Here is a 23,434-nt window from a genome sequence, read left to right on the forward strand (position 1 = left end):
GGCTGAAAATCCAAAAAAAAAAAAAAAAAAAAAAAACGGTAGAAAATTGAAAATAATAATGGGAAACTAAAAAAAAATGGCTTCCTAATGCTGGGTATATCATTGTAGTCTGCATTGTTGCCAGATATCCTGCGAACACTTTCTGCGGTCATCTGAATCTCGTAAAACATGACAGGAAAAAGAAAGCAGTCGAGTGTGGTATTGTTTTATTAGTTTGGGGTGAGGACAGTCACATTCATCTTCTGTAGTTTCTGTAAGCCAATTGTAATGCTTAAAATGGTGTGAAAAACAAGACAGGTAGATGGGGCATTGTTCGAGGCCAGGCAATGCTGAATTATCTTCATTACTTTGATTTATAAGGCAATGATGATGTTACAGGATTTAAAACTACAGTTGATGTAGTATTTACAACTTCATTTTTGCAATGTGAAGCAGAGTATTTTGGCCGAAGGAATTTCATGCAAGCATTCCAACATATGATCAGCTACCATTGCTACTAAACGTTTTGGGGCTGCTTGTTGCAGTTCTGCCGATTTTCCCTTGGTATTCGAATTACCCACTTTATATGTTTAGCAGTTAGCTCCACATTCCTTTACTTAAACAAACACACAAATGTCCCAATAATTTTAAGTTTAACAATTAGCACAGTGCATTACTTAGTTATTATAAGCTTGTTACTGATTCCAGTGGTTAACTGAGGAACTACGTCTACACAGTGCACCAAAGACTCTTGGCATGGTCAGTAGCTACAGAGGGGTTTGGGAAGTGGACCATACGTGCACAGACAATCAAGTCTCCCACCCCAGTGTTGATAACAAATGGCTGTCTTGACGCTCCTGTTGACAGCCAGGAGGCAATGCCCAACACTCACAATGTGTTCATAAGTTTACGCCACCAACATTACATTTGTAGCTGATTGTTGTTATTAACAAGCTAATTGTTGTTATTAAGAAGCCTCAACCTGGTATATTGTCCTTTGTGAGTTTTTCCTGTAGCAAGTTCCACAGAATACATATGAAGGAAACTGATTGATCTTAGGTTTGTGTATGTATACCAGATCGGCCATATGGTGCATAAGTGCTACTGCCTCCTGTACAACAGTGGGTAAAACTGTGAAATACTTATATCTATCAAACTATTAATATTGTCTGTCCTCATCTAGGGTTTTGCCCTGCAGTATGAGAACTTTATACCAGACAGATTTGTTAGAGAATGACACAACCGGTTAACACTCAGCATCCTTATGGAAGCTACACTTATGCACCCTCTGGAGGAAATATTTCATACTGAATTTATTTATAAGAGTACAGTAACTATATGAGTTTGTGTTAGTGATTTCTACTTTAAATAATTAAAACTATAGGCAGACAGAACAAACATCTTCCTGGATGCATGTCAGCAACTCTTTCACTTATATTTTTATGTGTAGAACTTCAGCAAACGAATGGGTACATATCTCTTTACGACATAACAATAGCACTTAGCAGAGGATTTACTGTAAATACTGATAGGTATTATTAAACACATACAGCAAGACTTCTGCACAATACTTGTATTGTTTGATATATGTACATATATGTAAAATTAAAACTATAGACTGAAAGAGAATATAACCTCATCTTGGACTTGCTGATCAGGAAGGTGTACTGCTGCACCAGAAAACTCACATATGTTCTTATTACCCTTGCAGACAAAGTGTATGACAGGAACATCGTCAGTACTAGATGTATGCGAGTATGCTCAGCATGTTGGTTCCTTAAGATATTATCCATCTGGAAGCAGAATATCAGTGGATGGTATATTACTTTAAAAATGTCCTAGGTTGAGGAAAATATATTTCCCTACCTTTAATATAGATCTTATGTATAATACCTATGTTGTCTGTCTCAGAATTTGTGGTAACAAAGATCGTCTCCCTGTCAGGTCCATTTTTGGTAGAAGTTGCTTTATAATTGACTGTTAGTTTCCTTTTCTTTAGCATAATATCGCTGTGTAGTACTGCCTTCTGCTGTTAACAAATACTCCATTAGAACTACTGTCTTCTAACACATATATCTCCAACTTCCATACTCGTGATTATGAAATGTAATTTGCTTGTGGAGAATAGTCAGTACTGCAGCAGAGCACTGGAATCAGATGCTTAACATAGATTTCCACGTAGTTTACAAGGAGGTAACTGACACTATAGGCAGACAAACGTAACCTATAACATTTTCCCAGTTCTGATTGTGTGGAAGTTGTGTTAAGTCTAGCAACTGTATCTATCCACAAAAAGTATGAGCTGAATTAATGTATTATGAGGAAAAGTATAGTAATATAGATGGTACTGTAACTTCTAAAACAATAACAGTTTGTTACATTTTTTCACAGTTACAGACATTTAAACATGCTAAGTTTTCCTCCTCTCTCATAAAAACCGTATGTCATATGACAGTATCTGTCAAATAATCGTTTTTATATATGGTAAACGCAGCATGTATGTTATGATCCCTGCGTGCAGCTACGCTGTATCCAGCTGGGAGCTTTACACTGGCAATGTTTATTATACTATTCACAATGTTACTGAATACAATTTTCACATTTTCACTTAGTTGATCTATTCGGTCACAAGAAAAAACAAAATGTATTGTGTAACTTACAGATGTTTGTGTGTCTTTGTTATGCTAACAGGACAGTATGTGTCAACTCCTGATCCAATTGTTTACGTGCTGTGCTGCCAAAATTGGTTACTATCAAGGCACTAAGACAGCTACTGCTGCTGCCTTTCCTGGTGTTGACATTGTTGCTGCTGGAAAAAAAATTGACATTGATTTGTTCTGGATTGTACTTGATGATAAATTGGCTGTTGACAGACGATGGTCTATCACCCAACTGTTTCCATTCTATTTGAGTGAAACTTCCTACAGTGCGGTACACTTTCTGCATCAATTACCATCTCGTACTTCTGAATACCAACATTGCATTGATGACTAGGTGAACTAGTCGGTTTATGGACCCAAAGTTCCTTCCTACCACAGGTTATATCTACCATTGATGATAGCCCACACCAGTATGAAGCGGTGGGGAGGAGTACCGAATTGAAACCAGCATGAATGCTGCACCATTCTCACATTGCAAAGCATTTAGTAACAGATGATGACATGTAACTGTGTAGTACAGGCCCAAATAACTTAACAAAATTACTATGTGGGGAATAAAATAATGTTTTTTACGATATGTGGGTTGCCCATATCGAAAAACTATGGTATTGTCTGACAGCTCCACTTCTTGACACTAAAATCATGCTAGTTTAATGGTCAGGTTTTTTTTCGAGGGATTAATTAACATCATGGTGTAGTCATAGATATCACATTAATAGTTGGCCTATGTGTGGTTGAAACAGGAAAAAAAGAAATATATTTTGATGAACGTGCTTTATTTTGGACATTGTATATTAACAGTAAATAAAAGTATTTAACAAGGTAATTATATTTCTTACAAAATTGTCGTTTAGTCAAAAATGCTATTACTGTGGCTGATTCAGGTTTGCAGTACACAGCACAAGAAGAAAGGCAAGACACACATTTAGCACAAACACTCCCATTTCTTCCTGGAAACAAATTGTACACAGGTAAGAATTGTTAAAAGCTTTCATAGTCATATGCTGTACTGATACCACCTTCAGTGTAATAACTCTGTCATCTTCGTTGTGACAGATGTTACGTACAAAGTATTTATCCAGTTCAAGAATCACAAACAAATATTTAAAAAACAACAGAGTATGTTCAACCCATGGATTATTCGTTTCTTCCTAACCCTTCAACCATCCACAAAATTGAAAGCACATGGTTTGATCTAAGTTACCATTATGAAAGAATCCAGCTTAACTCAGTTTTTCAGGGTCTTGCCTAATAGCAAATGACCCACTATCAGATGATGTGGGCTGTGGGCCACGCCTTACATGTTCTATAGTTAGGATGAGCTAACCCTACTCACAGATCATGCACTAAAATGCCCAAAAATGCTGATTCAAGCGATGAAGCAATTGTATTCCCATTGTGTACAAGAAAACAGTTCGAGTCATAACATTTGACTGACTAGAGACAGACTTTCAAAGACATACCTCCCCTGCTTCCCAAACATCTACTATGTTAGAGAGCCTTGTTTTAAAGCTTCTTACATTATCTAAGGACGTAAGATGACAGAACTTTCCTTCACATGATCATGATGGTACTTCCAGTCACAGGATTTACAATTGTTTGTAGATGCAATCCAGTTCTAAAAACCTAGCCCAATAGCACTATTAAATTTGTGGTGTTGGTGTATTGTCAGAAGGGGGGGGGGGAGCTTTTCAGACCGCAGTCCAGACCCAACAATGGTAGATCCACATCTGAACACCACCACAGATGTAATGCTGCTGGATCATCTCCATAAATTATCCAAGATGTAGTGTGGTGGATCCTCTTCTGAACACTGCTCTGGACGAACGCTAGTGGGTCAACCTCCAGACACTTTTCTGTGTGTAACATAGGTGGATCCACTGCCAAATACTGACCTGTATGTAGCACAGTTTCATACACTTCCAAACATCACCCTTATGTAGCTTGGGTGAATTAACCCCCAGACACTATTCCAGACATAGTACCTGTGGATCCACTCCCAAATTGTAGCTTGGACCTACTCTTGAATTTGTGGGTACTCAGAAGATTGACGTTCATTAAAAATATTAGTAGTATTATAAGGCACCCCATAAGTACGAAAGATCCATTTAATAAGCCAGGAATTACAAAATTGGATTTAACAATGTGACAAATTACACATCGGTCAGGGTGGTAGATTCTTTTGAATATGTTTCGAAGAGCACAAAAATCTAATGAAAACAATACAAGTGCCATTGCACTAAATCTGCTAAGGAACAAACACATGTCCAAAAACATTAATGAAAAGCTACAGACTTTGCATGCGGCTAAGAAAAGGGATGCAAACGAATATCTTAGAATAAGTAGAAATGTTCAGTTATTCAAAAAGCCAACCAAATAAACTTCTTAATGAATGAACGTTTCTACAGAACAAAAAATTTCTCGATAACTGCAGTAACATTCTGCTAATGACCAGTCGAAAATCATCTACGCAATAACATGAAAATTAAAATTTAACCTAATCTCATAATATATTTTAACATTTCCTTATTTTGTTTTATTTACCATTCTATTTAATTCCTTACTAAGTTTTCAACTCTTCTCAAATAAATGTTTCTCTTATTCCATGCTTAGCTTCACTCTTCGATGAGTATAATACCTTTGTAAATGTCAAGTTGTCAAGCTGTCAAACGAACAACACAGTATTCGTGAACCAACGCTAACAGAAGACACAAATTTAAAAATGCTGCCGCTTCAATACACATGACAAGATTTTACATTGCAGGTAATCGTATTTCTCATAATTTTATGCTGACATCACTATATTTTTATTTTTGGAGGGGGAGGAGAATATAGAGCTAATATATTCTATTTTGTACAGCATCACAAAATCATTTGGAAATAATAAAGTTATTACAGCTAGAGTGGGAAATTTAAGAATGCCACCTTCTTTTAATATTTCAAGTTGCTTGCAATGTTTCACTACATGTACTTGTTAATATTGTTTCACTGTTTGAGACCCACAATTCCGTATCAAATTTCCACCATCTCTCTACTAGGAAAAAAAAAAAAACAAACTGTAGCGTATTTTCTATCTGCACTGGGCAATCTTACACCCAGATTAACGAACTAAATAAATACTTAAAGATATACAATGAGTAATGAATGGGTCTGGTGTTGGTATACAGTACGTTCTGTAATGAGATAATGTAAATACGACAAAACAGAGCCATCTTCTGGAAAAGTAAACGAAACCTGCATCATGCATAATCAGGCTCGTCCTCCTTGTTTTGTAGCAGGAAATAAGAATGCACATGTAGATAAATAACACAGTATGCGTAAACGTGTACGCATGTTAGTTGTAAATAAGCTGGGGAACATTAATGCTAGACAAAGCAGTAGACAAGTACTTCCATAACTCCTTATGCTGGCTTCTGCGACCACAGGTTCCCCACCTCAGCTTGTTCCATGTTCTATGTCCTGTTACATTTTTGCGCTCTCTTATGGAAACACCCTGTATATTTGTACAGAAAACTGTAATTGCTTTTACTTAGATAATATTCTAGTTGATTGGCAGCAGAGTAAGCAGGTGCTGGAGGGAATGGCTAGCAGATGTATTTGGTTTTATTGTAAACATATAAATGCTCAGTTATGAAGTCTGAGGGCTATACTCTGATTTCATTGTTTGTATTAAGTTAGTTTTGTTTGAAAGCTATTTTTCATTTTGTACTTGCTGTGTATTCGGACAAAGAGGCCAAATACTGTGAAATGCTTGTGTTTTTGCTATTCCCACAATTTTACCGTTACTGTGCCGAAGAAAAAAGGATGGAGGAGTGGATATACTGTTACCAGACCATGCACACGGAGAAGAGAGAGAATTTTATACAAGCAGTGTTAAATTCGATGGAAGGGGATGAACCTCCACGTACATGATAGTTGACCTTGCAAAGAATTTGTTAACTTGTCAAGCATATAAAAAATGGGAAACAACTGGGTCTGGATGGAATAAACATACAGTCAATATAAGCAGGTCCAATGGTAGTATTTGCCCAGATGTATAATACATGTTAGAAAGGGAACCCAATGCTCAGGAAATGCAAAAAGTTATGTTATTACTTCAGTAAGAGTGCAAATAGGTACGACTGTGTAATTACTGGGGCCATTACTAGCACAATTACGTGAGAGAATTTTAAAAGAAAGAATCGGGAGGGAGCCTATAATAAATGAAGTAAGAATGTTTTTAGACCAGTGTGTTTATGTATTGACGGAATCTTCGTATTTGGTATGTAATACAGAAGAGAATTACTAGAGGGATACACACCCATTGGATTTGCAGATACGGTACAGATTCAAATGGCTCCAACCACCATGGGACTTAACATCTGAGGTCATCAGTCCCATAGACTTAGGACTACGTAAACCTAACTAACCTAAGGACATCACACACATCCATGCCCGAGGTAGCGACCACAACAGCAGCTCGGTCCCAGGCTGAAGCGCCTAGAACCGTTCGGCCACTGCGGCAGGCCAGATACGGTGCCAGAAAATAATTTGTGTACTAGTATGAAGAATAGGGAGCGTTGACTGCGTACATCAGACCAGTTAAATAGTTCTACAGAGATTGTCTGAATACTGTCAAAATAGTAAATTCAGTGTCACTGGAGTTTTCTGTTGCAAAACGTGTACCGCAATGCAGTGCTACAATATTGACACTATTTTAAACTTTATGTGGAGGAAGCACTAGAGGAACAAATATAAAGGCACGGGAGTCGCGGTGGGGGACAAAATTTTGTACACAGTTGCATTCGCAGATGACCAGTTCTTCACAGTAGGAGACCAGTAGATTCTAACTCCTTGCGACTTATCTGTTTACATTTAACTGCATTCGCTGTGGCATTCCCATGGAACAGTCATACTGATGATATAAAAGTCTGGCGAGCAAGTCAAACATGAAACTTCACTGAAGGCAAGTCAGGCATAGCCATGGCCAGGCGCTGGCTCCCACTTCGAAAGCTGCCACACCAGTCATGTACTACGACTACTCTCTGTCCTCTGCATAAATGCCTGCTCCACTGAGGCCCCAAGCCGCTCCACGATGACCACAGATGTCCCGTACTCCATACACCAACGGCAGCCAACTGCCAGCAGTGCTCGAGACCCCACTGCCCGATGGTCAACTCCCAGAGCATGGAACTCTGGTAGGTGGTCAAGCCCAGGTGGCACGTCACGCGTGTCGTGGCCCCCTACTTAAAGACTGTCTGCCACAGCAGCCAATGAGGGTAGAACTGGCTAGAAGTTGTTGTGATTGCTTGTTGCTCCACTGGCTGCCATCCGCTTGATCGCGCCGCTCAGCGAGGAGCTGCCTCTGCCAAATCGACGATCGCCGCGCCCTCTGGAGCGAGTGGAGTGCCCGACCCCTGCGCGAGGCGGGAATTCAAGCATTCCACGAAATAATGCATTCACTGCACGAAATAAATAACAGAAAACGAGGCCAACTGGTTGTGATAATTACGATAGGTTACAGTGAAAATGCTTCAGAGGAAGATTATGATGATGTCATTAAATTAATAGCTAAGCACTGGAAGATGACATTTTCTAAAATTTATGAATAGATATACATACAGGAAAAAGGTACAATTCATGTATATTTTACCAATACTATAGTATCCAGCGGATAATGATTAAGGCTTGTTTTTATTTGTGACGAGATTATACAGGCAGTGAAACATAAATAATTACATGCCATTCATTGTGCCTCTTCTTTGCTGACACTAGACTGTTCAGTGACGTGATGCCGCACTTTTATCCGTCTGGTACATGAAGTTGAACAGGCTGTACGAAACGTTAAGTATCTGCAACAAAATGATACTACTGGTATGGTTAAAAGTAAAATTATTGCAAGATATTAACAAGGTAATAATTTCAAATTGAAATGGAAATTGCGCTGTGCCTATAACTTTTATAAAAGCATGGACGAGTCTCGTCCAGTACGACAATGATTGTTCCGAATGGTGGAAAATTATCGGTAGACCTGTCGGTGGAACAAGACAAGCTACATCATGACATTGCTCAACCGACATCATAAGATAATAGCATTTCACGAATACCATCAAGACTCGTCGATTCTTGTTGTGTTCCTAAGTAAGTTCTGCAGATGGAACCAATGGACCTCCACAGGCTTCCTATCATTTCTGATATTTATAGGATCAGCCAAAGATCTTCTCTTTAGACTTTTCTTTGCTTTTTCCCCTTGGCAAGAAACGCATATGCTGTCTTCTGCAGCATATTTCATGATTTGCTCCCTTACTCGCTTGATGTTCTAATATACCTTGTAAGTCCCATCTGATACAGATCTCTGATAATTTCTCGTATTTTGAAAGTTTTACTTGCTTACGCTTTATGGCTTTACAATGTTTTGCAGGAGGAGACGGCACTGTCACCCTTGTTTAACCAGAGAAAAATTTGATACTAAATACGCACGTCTGTACGCAGAGTGACTGAGCTGCTCCTACCGATGGATTTTATGGAACCAGCAATGCTTTCAAACACTACATGTAAGATTTTTGTATTCTTTCGCGCTCTGTGTAGAAACTATTAGTCATACAGGAGAAACGAACAGGATATTTTTGGAGGAAATTTAATGCAGTTAAATTTTGTATTGCGAAATACTTTTGCTACAACCCATAGTCTTAGAATTATTCAAGAAAAGTGTACGAATGTGACCTTCAGACAAGTTTTTGTGGAGTAACGCGCTATCCGTGCCCTACCACGAAAACAACCTGGAGCAAAATTTAACTACAATAAATTTCCTACAAAAAGGTTCTGTTTGTCTTTGCTGTAGGACTAATTGCTTACACATAGCGAGCGAGAGGACATGAAAATCTTTCGTGTAGATTGTCAAGGCGTTATGAGTTGCATAAAACGCACCAGTAGGGGCAGCTGGAATCACCCAGTATATGGATACCTATAATGAGATTATTGTGCTTTTTATTGACAATAATATAGTTTACGAGTTTTCTTTATCTTTCAAATGTATTTGATTATGACTTTATTTTTAAGGAAAGTAACAAAATTTGTAGTTCATCATTTACATTACGGCGCCTATAGAGAATGTTAGACCTATTTTTGTAGCTAATATATCAGATCGTGAAAAAAATACCTTTTATTATTTTTTGCTAAGTAATACACAGTTTGACAAAAAATGAAACGCCCATAAGGTATGGCCAGGTGTCTACTTCGAAAATGTTCACACCATTTCCGGCTATATGAATGACTAGAGTTGCAATTCCCTGCGACCAGTAGAGTGACTACAAAGCATATTTGTGTCGACCGTGTTTCGTTTTGTTAGCAGGCCTGGTAGGGCCTGTCAGGTCCGTGAATAGCGTTAGATCTTGAGTGATTACTGTGAAGGACTTGAAGATGCCACGTACTCATGTGAGCCAGCGTTATCAGTTGAAAAGATTTTGAAAGAGGCCTCTTTGTATGTCTCCATTTGGAGGACAGGTCATTTCACTCGGTAATCAGATTTGGTGGGCAGTGGCGCTACGCTGGACTGCACCGGAACGTGAGGGCACGCGTACTCATCGTCAAGGTATCGGTCGGCCACAAGGGAGGATCACCGTATTGAGCACCAAGCAAATCGTAACGCCTTTACACCTGCGCTTACCATCCGAGAGCAAGTAATGGGCCTGATGGTGTGGCCGGGAACCATGGACTACTGATTAACGTCGTCGCATAGTGTCCGGGAATAAATCGCGGTTGTGCACTGCCCCAGATGACCTTTGTCGGCGAGTATGGCGACGACCTTGGCAGAGATCCCTTTCTCTCAATGTTTTGGAGACGCACAGTGGTTTTACTCCTGGCGTCGTAGTGTTGGCAACCGTCAGGTATGAATTCAAAACTCACCTAGTAGTTGTTGAGGGAATTCTGAAGGCACAGCGATACATCATGGATGTGTTACCTCTCTCGCGATAGTATCGTGGTACCAATTTTCAAACGGACAATGCTTGTCTGCACCTGACACGTTACTGCATGAAATGTCTGCGTGATGCTGAGGCACTCTCCCCTTGCCAGCAAGATCCTTAAGATCTGTCCGAACAGAACATGTGTGTTCCATCTCTGACGCCAACTACGTCCTAGTGGCAGTATTCAGAGTAATCAAAGACCAGTTACAACAGATGTGTGCTAGCTTGCCTCAGGAGACAATGCAATGGCTTCACGGCACCCTTTCCAGCAGAATCAGTGCACGCATCCAGGTCAAAAGGGGTAGAACGAGAAAATGATAGGTGGATTCATACTGCCAAGTTTTTACAAAATTTCACTCAATAATCACTCAAATGACATCACATACCCTTTGGATTCCTCCTCTCTGTGTGGGTGCTTAAACGTTTTTTTTTCAAGAAACATAATTTAATCTAAAGACATTTTTGGGCACTTAGTCTACGGCTGTCATTCGTGAACAGCATTTCAGGGGGTCTTTTCCAGCAGGATAACGCTCGCCGACATATCGGTATCGCAACACAACTGGTTCGACAAAGTGTCGATTACTGCCTTGGCCTGCTTGATCATCAGCTCTATCTCCACTCGATCACATATGGGACATCATCGGACGATAACTCCAGCGTCATCCGCAACCAGCATTAACCTTCCCTCTCCTGACCTACCGAGTGGAACGGGCATGGAACTCCATCCCAAAACTTGACGTACAGCACCTGTACAACACCATGCATGAATGCTTGTGTGCTGACATTCAACATTCTGGTGGTCACTCTAGTTACTAAAGTACCAACATTCAACATTTGCAATGGCTTATCTCTCGCTTACATTAACCTGTGATCTTGCAGTGTAATCACTTAAATATGTTACCCAGACAAATGCATTCCCGAAATTTCAGTGCTCCACATTAATCGTTTCTTTGTGTTGCGATTTTTTCCGTCATTGCGTGTCCTGAATGAGTCTACAGTCATCACGAGTACCTTGTACATAAAACCTCTAGACTGCATAATATATTCATTTATTACGGCGTTTCGCCCACTTCCGTCACCATATAAATTTTACAACATTCAGTTTCACTATACCAAAGCGGGGCGATTATTTTACCCACCCCTTAATGACCTGAGCTGCTCTTACGTCTCTAATGACCACGACATCGACCGGACGTTAAACCTTGATCTTCCTAAGGTTTCCAGGGATTGTTTTTGGGTCATCAAACTTCTGACTTCATCTCCGAGCAGCTCTTGAACCCAAAGTCCTCAGTTACTCGTCAGGTCAGCATTTGTACCAGTCGTTTTTAATTGCTTTTTGGATATACGCCGATCACAGTCCTTCCCTATAATTTTTACCCTCTACACCTCTCGGTAAACTTCACCTCTGCTCTGGGGGTAGTGTCTTTGATAAGAAATCCCCTGACACTGCCTAAATTTTGGAAAAAGACTTACCAACAACGGCAGCCGAAGATTTCCGGTATAAGTAGTCACATTCCTTCTGCCAAAGGCCTCCTCAACGACGGTGAGTAATGGACATTATCAGGGCAGCCACTTGCTCTTCGTTGGGAAACTGCACCGAAAGAGCAGAAGGATCAGCAATGATTAATCACTCCGGGATATAGAAGGCAGTGGAAACTTCTGCGTTAGAGACGTACCCACAGGACACCTAGCTTATAATTAGAAACAAAAAAAGTTCATGATGATCTCTCCATCGATTCTGATCTCCAGTACCGAACCGCCAATGAAAGGCACGAGTCGCAGCGTTTGAACGTGGTGGAGCAGTTAGAAAATCTGAAAATAGAGATGCAAAGGCTAGATCTAGATTTAATGCGTGCAAGTGAAGTGAAGTGGCAAGTCGATAAGAATGTCTGGTTGCTGAATATACAGCCGTAGAAAATTGTATAATGGGACTAGGATTCGTTATGAATAGTAAATTTGGACAGAGAATGAATTACTGTGAACAGTTTAGTGATAAGTTTGTCCTCATCAGGACCGACAGCAAACTATCGTCAATAGCATCCCATGTAGGCTTTCACGGCCGGCGTCTTCATCAGTAAACACTTCCGGGCTAAATTGCCGTGGTCGATCTGTAGAACTTCTTCTCCTTGACTTTTCGTTCTGAACTACGGAGAACATCTTCCGAGGTGAGTCGACGACTGGCTGCTAGGAGCCAGTCGTCGACTCGCCTCGGAAGTTGTTCTCCGTAGTTGAGAACGAAAAGTCAGGGAGAAGAAGTTCTACAGATCGACCACGGCAATTTAGCCCGGAAGTGTTTACTGATATCGTCAATAGCATTAGTCCATGTGTACCTGGCAACGTCAAGAGTGTAAGATGAAGATATAGAGAAAAGACGTGAGAGTATTGAACGGGTAATTCGGTATATGATGATGTTGAGGTCCCATACTCCGAGGAGCGTAGGGGACGATGCGGGAGACATGCACCGCCATACTAGGCGAGGTAATTCGGTATGTAAAGAGACATAACTCTAATAATCTTGAAGGATTTTAACGCGGTAGTAGGGAAAGAGATAAAAGGAAGAGTTATGAGGAAATATGTGCTAGATAGCATGAATGAGAGAGGAGAAAGTCTAATTGAGTTTTGCAATAAATTTCAGCTAGTAATAGTAATTGCGTTGTTCAAAAATCGCAAGAGGGAAATGTGTAGACCTATTGGAAAAGGCCTGGAGACACGGGACGATTTCAGCTGGATTACATTATAGCCAGAAATTATTTAATTTGATATAGACCAAGAACACAATATAGTACAGATGATAGGGAGACTGAATTTCAAGAGAATCACCGTCGAAAGAAATGAGGAAAGATGAGATGCCTTTGACGTTCTCTGAGGCTGTAGATAACTGCGATCATGAAAACTGCAGTATGTAGTTCAGTTGGAGAGGAACGTACTCCTCTAAAGAGGGAAATCACAAGCGTTGACAGCCAAACATAGATACAGGGAATGTAAGAGCAAACACATCTTGGGTAACGGTAGGAGTAGTTGGACTAGTTGACAAAAGAACTGTATTAACGTTCAGAGAGAAACAAGAATACAGAAATATAAATTACTTACGAATGAAATAAGTAGGAAGTTCAGGGGAGCCTAGGCGAAATGTAAAGAAGTCGAGAAAGAAATGATCATGGTAGGACTTAGTCAGTATATGGAAAATACAAGGAATCCTCTGATGAAGTTAACTGCAAGGGCGTCGTCATTAAGGGTGCAATGGGCGTTCCACTGTTTAACAAAGATGAGAGAGCAGATAGATGGGAAGAGCACCTACGAGGATGAACTTTTATGATCACGTGACAGAAGCAGACATAGGATACACAGTGTTATAGACAGAATTTAGCTTTTCAATAGCTGCGATCACGTATGGTAGATGAGGTACAGTCCATTCATTCAGAATTTCTACACCCATTGGCAAAGCGTCAAAAAACGACTATTCAAGTTGTTGTATGGAATCTATGAGACTGGAGATTTACCATCAGATTTTCACAAAAATAACAGGTAAGGGCGAGAACTGTCACACAACCATCTTAAGGACTCATGTGTCCAAGTTGCTGACAAGAGTAATATAGAGAATAAAGGAAAAGAAGACTGAAGTTCTGTTGGATGACAACCAGTTTGGCTTTAGAGAAGGTAAAGGCACAAGACAGGCTGTTTTAACGTTGTGGTTGATAAAGAATGTGATAGTTAAGAAAATCAAGAGATGTTCATGGTATCTATCGACCAAGGAAATGCCTTGGAAAATGTAAGAAATTCGAAATTCTGAGAAAAATAGGAGTAAGCTATAGGGAAGACGAATAATATGCAATATGTACAAGACCAAGAGAGAACCATAAATGGAAGACCGAGAACAAAGTCCTGGGATTAAAAATTGTAATCAGTATGTCACCTTTCTCTACTACTGTATGATCTGTACATCAAAAGAAGCAATAATGGGAATAAAAGAAAGATTCAAGAGCGGGATTAAAAGTCAGGGTGAAAGGATATCAGTGACAAGATTCGCTATTGACAGTATTATCCGCAGCCAAAACGAAGAAGAATTACAGGGCCTGTTGAATGGAATGAACACAACATATTATATAACCGAAGAAAGACAAAGTGATGAGGAATAGCAGAAATAAAATTAGCGATAAACTCAACATAAAAACTGGTGTTCATGAAATAGACAAGTTAAGTAACTCTGCTACATAGCTTAACGAATGACGGACGAAAGAAGTAGGGCGTAAAAAGTAGACTAACACAGGCATTACTGGCTACAAGAAGTCTACTAGTCTCAAACATAGGCCTTAATTTGAGGAAAAAATGCCTGGGAATGTATCTTTGGGGCACAGCATTGTACATTAGAGAAAATAAGGAGTGTGAAGGTTCTCTGCAGAGTCGACGAAGAAAGGAATATATGAAAACACTGACAAGATGAAGGAACAGCATTATAGGAGATGTGTTAAGACATCATGGAATGGCATATATGGTAGAAAATGGAGCTGTCAGGGGAAAACAATAATTAATTTAGAGAGATCCTCTTCCGCTGTAATAATATTTATTTAAATCAGGACCGGTTTCGGTATTTTAAAATCCCATCTTCAAGTGTATGAAAGTGTAGTATTTAGTAATATAAAACACGCCGATTGGCCAATTAGCGCAAGAGATCAACACATTGCGTGTTGGCGGGAAGTGTCTACCGCTGGGCTTGCGCAAGGTAGGAAATGGTTGGCCTTCCTACCTTCAGCCTGCCCAGCGGCAGACATTTTCCGCCAACACGCAATATGTGGATCTCTTGCAGTGACTGGGCCGTCCGCATGTTATGCATTACGAAATAATACACTTTCATACACCTGAAGATGGTATTTTAAAATCCAGAAACCGACTGTAGTTTAAATATTACTAGAACTGAAGCGGCCCTCTCTACATTAATTAGGATGCCTCTTAGTTGCGGTTGTCCAGCGTATCAGATCTTGCAATATTGGAATACATACATGTTGTTGTTGTGGTCTTCAGTCCAAAGCCTACTTTGATGCATCTCTCCATGCTACTCTATCCTGTGCAAGGTTCTTCATCTCCCAGTACTTACTGCAACCTACATCCTTCTGAATCTGTTTAGTGTATTCATTTTTTGGTCTCCCTCTACGACTTTTACCCTCCACGCTGCCCTCCAATGCTACATCGGTGATCCCTTGATGCCTCAGAATGTGCCCCACCAACCGATCTTTTCTCCTAGTCAAGTTGAGCCACAAATTGATCTTCTCTCCAATTCTATTCAATACCTCCTCATTAGTTACGCGATCTATCCATTTAATCTTCAGCATTCTTCGGTAGCACCACAATTCGAAAGGTTCTATCTCTTCTTGTCTAAACTATTTATCGTCCATATTTACTTCCATACAAATACCTTCAGAAACGACTTCCTGACACTTAAATCTATGCTCGATGTTAACAAATTTCTCTTCTTCAGAAACGGTTTCATTGCCAGTCTACATTTTATATCCTCTCTCCTTTGACCATCATCAGTTATTTTGCTCCCCAAATACCAAAACTCATTTCCTACTCTAATTCCCGCAGTATCACCCGATTTAATTCGACTACATTCCATTATCCTCGCTTTGCTTTTGTTGATGTTAATCTTATATCCTCCTTTCAAGACACTGTCCATTCAGTTCAGCTGCTCTTCCAGGCCCTTTGCTGTTTCTGGGAGAATTACAATGTCATCGTCGAACCTCAAAGTTTTTATTTCTTCTCCATGGATATTAATTCATACTCCGAACTGTTCTTTTGTTTCCTTTACTGCTTGCTCAACATACAGTTTGAATAACATCGAGGATAGGCTACAACACTGTCTCACTCCCTTGCCAACCACTGGTTCCCTTTCATGCCCCTCGACCCTTATAACTGTCTTCTGGTTTCTGTGCAAATTGTAAATAGCCTTTCGCTCCCTGTATTTTACCCCTGCCAGCTTCAGAATTTGAAAGAGAGTATGCCAGTCAACATAGCAAAAGCTTTCTCCAAGTCCACAAATGCTAGAAACGTAGGTTTGCTTTTCCTTAATCTATTTTCTAAGATAAGTAGTAGCGTCAGTATTGCCTCACGTGTTCCAACGTTTCTAGGGATACATATACATACATAAATTCATACACGCATACATATAATTCAGTGACCACTGGCCCTGCACACCATTTGCTGCCACCACAAACTGCCTCCATTCCTTTATGTTTTGTGCTCGGTTCCTTAAGGTGTCTTCAATCCGCAGGGCTGTCAGGTCCATCGCCAAGTCGTCCATCCAGCGCTGAATTGGTCGTGCTGTAAGGCGTCTGGTGTTCAGTTTTGCCTCAAGTGCGGTCCTCACCTGTCTTTCTTCAGCGTCTGTAGGACTGTTGGTTGTTGGATCAAGAGGTGGATTTCGTCGTTCTTCTTCCTCCTCCTTCTCACTTATCTAAGATCGGTCCGCATATCTCCTTTAAAATTTTATTTACTTTTTTCTCTTCTCGTTTGGCCATGCTTCATGCTTCTGAACCGTACATGGCTGCTGAGCGTGTCTCTGTATTATATGTTCTCATCTTAGTGTTCGCTGTGTTTTTTATTTCGAAGTGAGTATCTCTCTGAGGGAATACATGAATTTCATTCTCACTGCTGTTCTTTCCTTGATATTCATTTCTATGGTGTTGTCACCGGTAAACAGATATCCCAAGTCCTAATCGCATGAACTCCGTTTTGTCCCGATTCACCTTTAGTCCAATCTTCTGTGCATAGCTGTCCATTTTCTGGAATATTTCTTTCAACTCATGGTTTGATTCATTTAGTAATACTACATTATCTATATGCGAGACAACTGAAATTACTATACATCTGCACTCAAGCTCACTTCTATTGCTTGCATTCCCTTATTACTTTCTATAACATGACACTGAACAGGACAAATGAGAGTGTCCCCTTGTATGAGACATGCCTTAAATGCTTTAGTCTTTTATTTTTTCGACGTGATCTCGCAGAAACACCCTGATCCCCTTGATTGATCCTGACAGGTTTACAGCATTTGCACTAGCTTCCCAGGAGATCTGAAGTCCATTGTATAGGCTATTCCTGTGGATGCCGTCGCATGCACGTTGAAAATCGACGAACGCTCTGCAGAGACCTTTATCACATTCCCAGTGTTTTTCAAAACATTTTCTATGATTGAAAATGTGATCTATTGTCTATCGGTTTTGTCGAAATCCATATTTGTATCCCTGTATGTTGTTCTCTACGAATGTTTGTAATCTCCTAAGGCTACATTCAGCAAGCTGATACTTCTGCGGTTACTACATTCCATTTTGCCTCCTTTCTTGTAAACAGGGCCTATTATGGCAAATTTCTGTTCTTTGCACCTTTCGTCTTCCTTTATACCCGTTTGTGATTTTGGAATACAGCCAACAAATGACTGAGGAAGTATAAGTGCTGCTCAGAGTTGAAGTGTTGGCACAAGAAATAAATTCATGGCAGGCCGCTTCAAACCAGCCAGAAGACGATACAAAAACAAAAGCTCTTCAAGTACCTAATTGTTCTATCTCGTTATCTTAACACGAGTCATACCGTCCTTGTCAATGTTTTTCAAATTTTCCTGTCTAGTTCGATAACGAGTCTCCGAAAGGTCCTCTCATCTCTAATACTGGGTCCCGTATGTCTTCCATATTGACTCCTACAGTATTTCATCTTCTCTCATGATCTCAAACACTTCCTCTCGGTCTTAGAGGCCTTCAGTGCACTCTTCCATCTATCTGTTCTCTCCTCTGCATTTAACGGAGGAATTTATATTGCACTCTTAACGTTGACGCCCTTGCTCTTAATTTCACCGAAAGCTGTATTGATTTTTCTGTGCGTCGAATGTGTCCTTCCAACAGTCATTTCTTTTTAATTTTCTCAACATTTTTCCAGCAACCATTTCGTCTTGGCTTCTGTGAAATTCCTATTTTTTCATTCCGAAGCGCTTTATGCTGTTGTATTTGTGTCTTTTTCTGAATATTTTTGTACTTCCTTCTTTCGTCGATCAACAGAAGAATTTCCTGTGTTGCCCAAGGTTTATTCGCAGTTACCTTCCTTGTACGTGTATTTGTCTTCCCAATTTATGTGATTGCCCTTTTTACAGATATCCTTCCTTTTCAACTGTACTTATTACTTTTGTAACTATTTTCACAGTACCTAATGTGTTCCCTCGTTATTCAGTACTTCAGTATCCTACCTGTTCCCACGCTGATTATTCTGGAAAACTGTCTTAAATTGCAATCTACTTTTCATCATTACTGAATTATGAGTTGAGACTATACCTATTCCTGGGTAAGTCTTCGAATCTAACACCTGATATCGAATCTCTGACCAAGATGTAATCCAACAGGAATAGTGAAAACCTATCGCGAGACCTGTGTGCTGTAGCTTAGGTAGTTTTTGTGGCAAAATAGTTTTCAGATTTGATAGACCACAAGTGTCCTGTATTAAATTGTTCCTCTCAGCTTCCTCCACACTACAATGACAAAGTTTGATTAACACAGAAAATAGAAAACAATGTACATTTAATGTGTTCTACTCCGGAAACTTTTGCAAGAGTATATGAATCATTAATACTATCACTCCTCAAACATGTACCTTTCCTCCTAACTCACTATGTATTTTCCCGTAAGACCTTCCTCAGTTCCTTGCCCCACCACAGCGTTACAGCATCCCAATACCCCAAGATTATTAGATTATCATCTACCTTCATTTACTGTATTACTGACTAAACACAGTGAGGCAACATCTTTATGGGTAACTCTATGATAGACATACCGGACAACAAACTGCCTGTCACTGCTGGAGGACGTCACGCTCATACCGTGCAGCAAAGCCACTGGCCGTGGTAATGGCATTACTTCAGCGGTAAAGAGAGACTACAGGTTTCTTTAGGTAATCCATATCTAGCTGAAGCAAATTATTTTTGATTGGATTCCACACAGCTACCAAATTGCAAGGATGTTGATTGTCTACGTTTTGTCCGACGTTCCAAATAGTCTCGAACATTTTGTATAGTATTAAGAGGTCATGATTTAGAGGAGCAATCGATATGTAGTAGGGATTTTGGCTGTTCTTCAGACCAGAAACGTAGACTTGCAGCTCTCTGAACATCGCGGAAGACGGGGGCATCCACAGTATTCGCATGATGAAAATGTTGAAAAAGTGGCTGCACTTTGTTACAATGCGGGCATGCACACGTTAACCTGAGTTAAAGATACCACGTCATGATAAGGAAGACAATCCTAAACCATCAGAGAACTAAAAAGAGGAAGTTAGCGATACTGCTGTTATGGCACAGTTCCGAGCCATAAAATGTTTAACGAAGTTCAACCACCGAGATGTAACACAGGCTGGTTACACCACGATTAGCGGTGGAGCAGAAAGCACAGTGACCCAAGACAGACGGGCAGCATAGTCTGAAACTCTGCAGTAACTGAGTGAGAGAGAGCACACGCAGCGGGAAAACAGAAAAGGACAGCGACTAAGCAAAATAACATGCACGCTCGTGAGCGCCGCGGGATGCCGCAAGAAGCAATAGAAACGGCCAGGGGAAATACTCATAGACCAATTTAACTAGCTGCTAAGAGAAAATTAAAGCAAGGGTTGCAGAATGCCAAGGCTACATGCGGTCATCGCTAGTAAGCCGCACGTCACAGAACTACGGAGAGCTCTTTAAATACCGGAGCCCCAGCTCCAAGTAGAGGAGGACGGTTCAGGTCAATGAGAACGATGGTGTCCGTGTGTGTGTAAGGGGGAGAGAGAGAGAGAGAGAGAGAGAGAGAGAGAGAGAAAGAAGGTGACAATAGGTTTAGGGATTTATTTTATTTTATTTTATTTTATTTTATTTTATTTTTATTTTGTGTGTGTGTGTGTGTGTGTGAGTGAGCGTGTTTCAGTGTGGGGGGAGGGGATGGTGTGTGTGTGTGTGGGGGGGGGGGGGGCGGGGTGAGAGCTCTATTGGTTGGTTGGTCTTGTCTAATAATTCCTTGAGGGCAGAGAACAGAACCCTTTCACACACACACACACACACACACACACACACACACACACACAGAGAGAGAGAGAGAGAGAGAGAGAGAGAGAGAGAGAGAAAACAAAATCACAAACACCTCTGAAAGATTCAGAGCAACTGCCAGGAACATATTCAGTTGTTCCACTGTGAGCCATCTTGTTTTTACACCTTCAATTGTTCCACTGCCCGCCATGTTTGTTTTTACAGCTGATAAAGCAGTGAAACAGTTACAGTGATGGTGACGGTGATAACGCAATACATAGTGTTTGGGAGTGATGAAGATGATTAAACGGAAAATGTAAGTGAAACATTTTGTAAATAGACACACACATAGAATTAAATAATTTCAGATATAGAAATAACAAGTTTTTGGCTTAAACAATTTGTCCCCTTTAAGGTATAAGTGGTTGCAGATGACAAACTGTGCAACAAAACGGTCACTGTAGAAACACAACATATCAGAAAAACCACACCATGTGGTAAAAAGGTATGAATTCGTAATTTATGTGATTTTCCAAATATCTGTAATTACGATTTAAAAATTAATAGTTACATGTATACAAACAGCAAAGAACACTCTTTATCTTTAACAGATGGAAAATAAAAGCCCACTGAAGATGCTACAACTGCAGTGAAACATGTTTGGGTTAAAAAAGAAAAAATGTGTTTTGCTAAAGGCGGACCCTATCCAAAATCAAACAAAAGGAGAAGGAGTATTAGTTTGTAAGAAAAGAGATGCTCATGTTGTCATGTCCGGAGCGGATTTCAGCAATTGCATTCAGGAAAGAATTATTATTTGTCCAGCAAGGGAAATACAAACCAACCAAAAGTCACGTGAAATGTAATTGCTTTTAGGGAAGCTAGAAGCGAATCAGAGTCCGCTGGCTTTATTGTATGTTACGTCAGAAACAGTAATGATTACTTGTTACGAAAATGGAAAATCTACAGGAATTGTACAGTTAGAACTACAAGATAACGGATTGCTAATAAATGGGACCAGATGCGAGATAGCAGGAAGACAGTTTCATCTTCCAATTACCATTACGGGTACAATACTAATTAACGTGTCCAGAACAATGTTGTATTGGCCAGAGAAACCTTCACACATTCTATCCCACCAAAACCTAACTTTTATCAACAACTCGTTTGATTCAACTTCGCTACATTCGACAGACGACTTGATAAATTTCGAAAACCAACAAATCTCAGTAAACCAAATATTGCAGTATGTGAAACGGTATCATGAATAGCATAGGCAAAAGACAATTATTTACAGTTTGTCAACCATGAGCATAAACTTGGTTCTGATATTTATTTGTGCAATCTACTTCTGTCTGAAACGTAATATGGTACACTCAAGTGAAATAGCAAACCACCAAATGCCAGTAAAATGAACACAACCTAGTTATAAGACGGAAACTGAAAATAAAACACTGCAATTAGATAAGTATAGCAGAATCAACCAAGACTCAATATTCCATTGTAACTTAGCACAAGGAGAAATGTAAATTAATGTTTAAGAATGTATAGGCTAACTAAGAACAAGTGAAGCTGAAAATTGGGGAGAATTTTAACAAAGGGGTGGGATGTGTTACGGCACAGAGTAATATGGGTTCCAAGTTATAAAATTTTAACAGAGTTCAACCACCTTGATGTAATAGGCTGCTTACGTCACTATTAGCGGCGGACCAGCAAGTACGGTGATACAAGACAGACGGGCAGCACTGTCTGAAGCTCTGCAGTAGCTGAGTGAGAGAGAGCACACCGAGTAGGAAAACAGAAAAGGACAGCAACTAAGCAAAGTAACACGCACTCTCGTTCGCGCAGTAGGATGCTGGAAGAAGCAATAGACACGACTAGGGAAAACATCCATAGACCAATTTAACCAGCTGCTAAGAGATAATTAAAGGAAGGGTAGTAGAATAACGAGGCCACATGCGATCATCGCTAGTACACCGCACATCACAGAACTATGGATAGGTCTTAAAATACCGGAGCACCAGCTCGAAGCAGGGGGAGAACGGTTGAGGTCAATGGGAACGATGGAGTGCATGTCGACGACATTCCGTTCAATGACAATGTTGTTTTAGTATGTCTTGTCTCAGATCAACCAGTAAGGTTGAGGGTAGCCTCTTTATATGTTTGTATGTTGGCAGCACTGTATTAATATCGCTGACAGCGCTAAACGCCCTCGGCAAGAGATTCTAGAGTAGGGCGGACTATTGTTTTTATTGTGTAACGACACAGTCATCTGTTCCCATGGGAGGTGCTTCCCAGTTCTCCCGAGCCAAGTCAATACGTGAGGAACGTCGTCTTGCTTGGTTGCAGGCTTAAGTCCATTGTGGTATACTACTGATGACATCATCAAATGGTTCAAATGGCTCTGAGCACTATGGGACTCAACTGCTGTGGTCGTTAGTCCCCTAGAACTTAGAACTACTTAAACCTAACTAACCTAAGGACATCACACACATCCATGTCCGAGGCAGGATTCCAACCTGCGACCGTAGCAGTCGGATGACATCATCAATTGGTCCAAATTGTCCCGATCTTCAGTGGCAGTTCAGCACATGTACGCAGTCATTACTGGTATATATACACTCCTGGAAATGGAAAAAAGAACACATTGACACCGGTGTGTCAGACCCACCATACTTGCTCCGGACACTGCGAGAGGGCTGTACAAGCAATGATCACACGCACGGCACAGCGGACACACCAGGAACCGCGGTGTTGGCCGTCGAATGGCGCTAGCTGCGCAGCATTTGTGCACCGCCGCCGTCAGTGTCAGCCAGTTTGCCGTG

The 23,434-nt window shown here is 40.4% G+C and overlaps 1 protein-coding gene across 1 annotated transcript in view; it reads right to left on the reverse strand.

The window, feature by feature from the left end:
• Positions 1–8,398: 8,398 nt before the first annotated feature.
• Positions 8,399–23,434, reverse strand: part of LOC126285085 (odorant receptor 46a-like) — an 81,398-nt gene continuing 66,362 nt past the window's right edge. Inside the window, exon 7 of the mRNA XM_049984409.1 lies at positions 8,399–8,470. Coding sequence (XP_049840366.1) covers positions 8,399–8,470 — 72 coding nt within the window. The remainder of the gene's footprint in view (positions 8,471–23,434) is intronic.

Source organism: Schistocerca gregaria, chromosome 8, assembly GCF_023897955.1.
Source record: "Schistocerca gregaria isolate iqSchGreg1 chromosome 8, iqSchGreg1.2, whole genome shotgun sequence".
NCBI lineage: Eukaryota > Metazoa > Arthropoda > Insecta > Orthoptera > Acrididae > Schistocerca > Schistocerca gregaria.